This window comes from Equus quagga, chromosome 4 (genome assembly GCF_021613505.1).
Source record: "Equus quagga isolate Etosha38 chromosome 4, UCLA_HA_Equagga_1.0, whole genome shotgun sequence".
Taxonomy (NCBI): Eukaryota; Metazoa; Chordata; class Mammalia; order Perissodactyla; family Equidae; genus Equus; species Equus quagga.
The window spans coordinates 14,584,889-14,590,888 of NC_060270.1; the positions used below are offsets into that span (position 1 = coordinate 14,584,889).

At 36.2% G+C, this 6,000-nt stretch overlaps 1 protein-coding gene across 1 annotated transcript in view; it reads right to left on the reverse strand.

The window, feature by feature from the left end:
- Window positions 1-6,000, reverse strand: part of SLC9C1 (solute carrier family 9 member C1) — an 87,370-nt gene that overhangs the window by 47,349 nt on the left and 34,021 nt on the right. Inside the window, exon 10 of the mRNA XM_046658798.1 lies at window positions 2,104-2,185. Coding sequence (XP_046514754.1) covers window positions 2,104-2,185 — 82 coding nt within the window. The remainder of the gene's footprint in view (window positions 1-2,103; window positions 2,186-6,000) is intronic.

The window sequence follows — 6,000 nt, forward strand, 5'->3', positions numbered from 1 at the left end:
ATAGCAACAGTTAATATTGATGGAGTGCTTGCTGTGTGCTGAGAAAGCACATCTCAGCACTTGGCACCTCGTAAGTCTTTGGATCATCCTGACTAACTTTTGAGGTAAGTTCCTTTTCTAGTTCCATAGAGGAGACAGAGGAACAGACGTGTGATGATTAATTTTATGTGTTAACTTGATTGGGCCATGGAATGTCCGGATATTTGGTCAAACATTATTCTGGGCGTGTCTGTGAAGGTGTTTCTGGATGAGACTAATATTTAAGTTGGTAGACACTGAGTCAATGAGATTGCTCTCGTCAGTGTGGGCAGGCCTCGTCCAATCCACAGAGGCCTGAACAGGACAAAAGGCTGAGCAAAAGAAAATTCGCTCTCTGTGCCTGACGATCTTCAAGCTGGGCGGGCGGCCCTCTCCTGCCCGTGGAGTCCGACTGGAACTCACTCTACTGGTTCTTCCCTGGTTCTCAGGCCTTCGGACTGCAGATCCTGGGACTTCTTAGCTTCCATAATCATGTGAGCCAATTCCTTATAATAAATCCCTTTATATATACATATACACACATACAGAATATATGTATGTACATATATATTTATAAGATATATAGGTAGGAGATATATATGTAAGATATATATATGTGTGTGTATACATATATCTCCTAGACATACGTCTCTTAGATGTACATACATACGTACCCATATGTAAGAAATACGTGCCTATATATAAGATCATATATATAAGTATATATGATATATCTCCAGACCTCATAAACGTTTGAAGGACTCTTACTCTCAGACACAAATTCTTTCTTTGAGCCCTAGAAACTGTTTTGGAAAGCAATAAGGTACCATAAACAAATGTTCACTGCTCTCAGTGCAAGTAAACAGATGCTCCACATAAGAATTTTAGGTTTATTTAGCAACGAAGTAGAACATGTGATATTCTTTGCAAAACTTTACCTCTTTAATCTGTTCTTCCCATTTTACTAGGTTAAGGCACAGACAATGAAAAAGAAAAGGAAAGAAAAAGAAAAGGTTCTGTTGCAAATATGAGGAAGGAAAGGAGATTGGCTAGTGCGATATTATCCTTAAAAATAAAATTTCAGATTGATAAAAAATGTCATTAGAGTGAAAATTCTGGATGAGACAGAAAGGGTGATAGGGTAGTCAAGAATATAATGGATTCAAAGTATCAGGGCAATTTATTTATAGTTCTTTTCTAGCCCTGACCTAGCTGTGTGACCTTTGGCAAGAACTTTTAACTTTCTAGATCTCAATTTCTCAATTGTTAAAAAGTAGGGGATTGAAACATGCATATTGCACAATGCAATCTCCTCCTAAAACTGCTATTTCTGTTTCTACTCTCCTCATGCCCCTCAATCACTTATCCACAGAAGGAGAGTGATCTTTCTAAGGCCTTAATTGTATAATTACATGTACTTGCTTAACACCAACCAAAGAATTCCTTTTTCCCTCAGAAAAAAGTCTTAAAATTCAAGGCCCTTCATTATCTAACTCCTCCCTACCTCTCCCATTTGGCCTTCCTCCATTCTCTGCATTGTTCTAGAAGGTTCCAACACCTCTAATGCTCTTTCCTTGAATGCACTCAATTTCTAGCTTCCTTGGGAGTCTAGCATCTGCTGTGTTTTCTCCTTTATTTATATGTGGTTTGTTTACTTTGATGCACACGTGACTCTCCGATATTACTTTATCTGACTGGTTTACTCTTTCTCCTCTCTCCAGTGTAAACTCCATCAACTCAGAAATCTTGTCTGTCTTCATAAAGCATCTCTATCAGTTAGAATGGTGCCTGGCATATGAGAGCCTCGTGTTTTTCTTTTTAAAGGCTCTTAATAAAAGTTTGTCAAAAGAATAAACTTATTATATTATTTTACTTAAACTAAACTAATATAAATAAGTAATCATTTAAAGTAAACAAGCTTATCGGCCCAAACCTTTCATATGCCTTTACATAAAGATCTAATTTTCTCTTCAATTAGACACAGTTGATTTGTATTTATGTGGCTTCTTTCTTCATTATTAGCAATTCTTTAGCATATTTAGAATATTTTTTTCTTCACTCAGAATAGTAATTAGTAGGGCTTACCTAATTTACTGACTGCTATCGGCAAAATCAATCTATTGACAATCAGGCTGACTAAGCATACTGCCACTGCATGAAATAATACCTAGAATTGTAAAAAAAATACAAAGTAAGCATTATGACAATTTCATATAATGTGTTCTATATTTACCAATGCAGATTAAGCTGGGGAGTGTTATGTCATTAGATGCTCACAGCAGGGGAGAATTTGGATGTCAGGCTTGATGAAAGTACTCTGGGGATGTTCTATCTTCCTGAGTATATTTCATTCATGCTTTTGGAACCAAAACAAAACTCCGGACACGCAGTTTGACAAGTAAACTGATACTTATAAAGACATTGGGAAAAATATACTTGACCTTAACTCCCTTGCTGCACTTCTTGAGCCCTAGGAATATGTCTGTAACTTATCATTTCTCATGCACTATCCACACCTCCATGTGTGTAGCCACACAGTTCTCTGCTCAGCATTACCAGCACCTCCGTTAAAATAAGTCCCCTCACCTGGGAAAGTAGAACAACTCGGAGGGCTTGATATGTGTGCTCCACCTCATACTTTGCCTCCCTGGCATCCTTTCATTGTCAGCGGGGAGGAGCAGTTAATGGCTTTGGTGCCACTTGATTTCTTTCTCTACTTATATCTGAAGTTGATCTCCATAGACGAGTGGAGCAATATCTTTCAATTTGAGACTACATACTTCTGTTGATTTGTAGATTTCTAACTTCCAGAACTTGTGTTAAACCCATAGGCAGTCCTCTGTTCTTTGGCCACAGATGGAGGTGAGGGACAGAGGTGAAACCACACGGGAGGCTCTCAAGTTTGCACCTTAGGATCACCTAGGAAACTGAAGTATTGGTGCCCAGGATGCTCCCACTGAATATTCTGATTTAATTCTTCAAGGGTACAGCCCAAGCATTGGTAATTAGAAAAACAAATCAAAAGTATAATCTACATGCATTGAATGTGTTTGTGTACTATTTGATGAGTTTTGACGGTGCGTACACTCATAGATCCCTCAATCCCATCGTGATGTGGAACATTCTCGTATCTCCCCAAACTTGTGTAGTCGCCCTTCCCAATTAACCCGCTACCTGACAAGAGGCAGCTACTGTTCTGATTTCTATTCCTATAAATAAGAATTACCAATTCTAAAACTTTCATATAAATTGATTATGTTTTTCATTGAAGTTTTAATTTGCATTTCCCTAGAGTAATGATGTTGAGCATTTTCAACGTGCTTAGTGGTATACATCTTTCTTTTTGAAGCATATATTCAAATCTTTTGCCTACTAAAAATTGGGTTATTTTTCTCTTATTATAAAATTGTGGAAATTTTGAAAAATATATTCTGGATAGAAGTGCAATGTCAGATATATGCATTGTGGATGTTTTCTCCCAGATTGTGACTTATCTATCCATTTCTGTAAAACTATCTTTTGATGAGCAAACATTTTTAATATCAATGAAGTCCAATATTATTTTTTATGTTCTAAAAACCCTTTGTTTATCCCAAGGTCATGAAGGTATTCTCTCATGTTTTCTTCCAGAGGTTTTAGAGTTTTTGACTTTATATTCAAGTCTGTGATTCATCTGGAATCAGTTTTATGTATGCTGTGAGGTAAAAATACAGGTTTTATTTTCTTTTTTCTAAATAAATATTTAGTTGTTCAGCACAATTTGTCAAAAAGACTATCCTTTCCTCCACTGAACTGCTTTGGCATCTTTGTCAAGAATCAATTCTGAGTCCTTTCCGGACTCTTTATCATATTCCATTTACTTTTTTTTTTCTATTTTATCTTTTATTGAAGTTATGCTAGTTTACAACCTTGTGAAATTTCATTTGTACATTATTGTCAGTCACATTATAGGTGTACCACTTCACCCTTTGTGCCCACCCCCTATTATCTATCTATTTTTATGCCTATATCCTACCAACTTAATTACTGTATCTTTACAGTAAGTCCTGATGTCAGATAATATATATTTGAATATATATTCAACTTTGTTCTTCTTTTTCAAAATTGTTATGGCTATTCTAGGTCTTTTATATTTCTACATAAATTTTAGATTCAGCTTATCTATTTCTAAAACAAATCTTCTGGGAGTGGATTGTGTTGAATAAAGTGAAATCTTAATGATCTTGAGCCTTCCAATCCATGAACGTGGTATATCTCTCCATTTATTTAGGTTTTTAAAATTTCTCCCAACAATGTCTTGTAGTTTTCAGTGCACAAGTCCTGTGCATTGTGAAAAGGAGCCTCTGAGATGGCTCCCAAAGATATCTACCTCCCGATATTTAGGTCCACGTGCAATCACCTCCCCTTGGGTGTGGACTGAACTTATTGATTCACTTCTGATGAATACAGAATATGGTAGAAGTAATGGGAAATTACTTTCAAATTAGGTTATAAAAAGACTGTGGCTTCTGTCTTGAGTGCTTGTTTTTTCTCACTTTCTTGCTTGTTCTGAGAGAAGCCAGCTACTGTATTGTGAGCTGACCTATGGAGAGACCCAGGTGGCAAGGAACTGAGGGAAGCTTCTGGCCAAGAGCCAGCAATGAACTGAGGCCCTTAGTCCGACTGTCTGCTGGGAATGAATCCTGTCAACAACCATGCAAGTGAGCTTGGAAGCAGAATCTCCAGCCCATTTGATCCTTTCGACGCTGTACCCCCAGTTTATGCTTAAATGAAAGTTTATGAGAGAAATTGAATCAGAAGCACCTAGCTAATCCGCATCCACATTTCTGACCCACAGAAATGGAGACAATAAATGTTTCTTGCTTAAAGCAACTAAAATTTGGGGGCAATTTGTTACATAGTCATAGATAACTAATACACACATATTTCATTATATTTATTCCTAAGTATGTTATGTTTTTGATACTGTGTTACGTTATTTCATTTTTCTAATTGTTTGTTGCTAGTATGGAAAAATACAATTGAGTTTTGTAACTGAACATGCATCTCATGATCTTGCTAAGTTCACTTATTAGTTCTACTAGTTATTTGGTGCATACCAATCCGTGTGCCTTCCTTCCACCCCACCCCCACACCCACTATTGCCCTGGGTAGGACAGTGAGTACAATATTATATAGAAGTGTAGAGAGCAGACATATTTGCCTTTTCCCCAAATTTAGGGGGAAAACACTTAGTGTTTTACCATTAAGTGTCACATAAGATTTAGGTTTTTTAATAAATACCCTCTATTAGATTAAGGTAGTCTCCTTCAAATTCAAGTTCACAGAAAGTTCTTCATTTTTTACTCGTGAATTGGTGTTAAATTTTGTCAAATGCTTTGTCTGCATCTGTTGAAATAATTGTATGAGTTTTCTCCTTTATTGTGGTAATGTAATGTACAATATTGATTTTTTAAAATTTTTTTCCAGTTTTATCGAGATGTAATTGATAGTGAACATTGTATTAGTTTAAGGTGTATAGCATAATGATTATACATATATAAATGATTACCATGATAAGTTAACATCCATCACCTCATATAGCTACAAATTTTTTTCTTGTGATGAGAACTTTTAAGACCCTGCTCTCTTAGAGACTTTCAAATATACAGTACAATATTATGAACTATAGTCACCATGCGGTATATGACATCCCCAGGACTTACTGTCTTGTAACTGGAAGTTTGTGCCTTTGGCCACCTTCACCCATTTCCTTAACTCCTCAACTCCCACCCCTGGAGACCACTGATATGTTCTCTGTTTCTATGAGTTCAGGTTTTTTTAGATTGCATATATGGTTGTTTGCATATTAAACTATTATTTTTTGGACACAGCTTTTTGAATAAAATCTACTTGATAATAATGTATTATCCCTTTTATGTGCTTAAAATATATTGGGTAAATATTTTTTTTTTCTGCTTTATCTCCCCAACTGCCACCCCC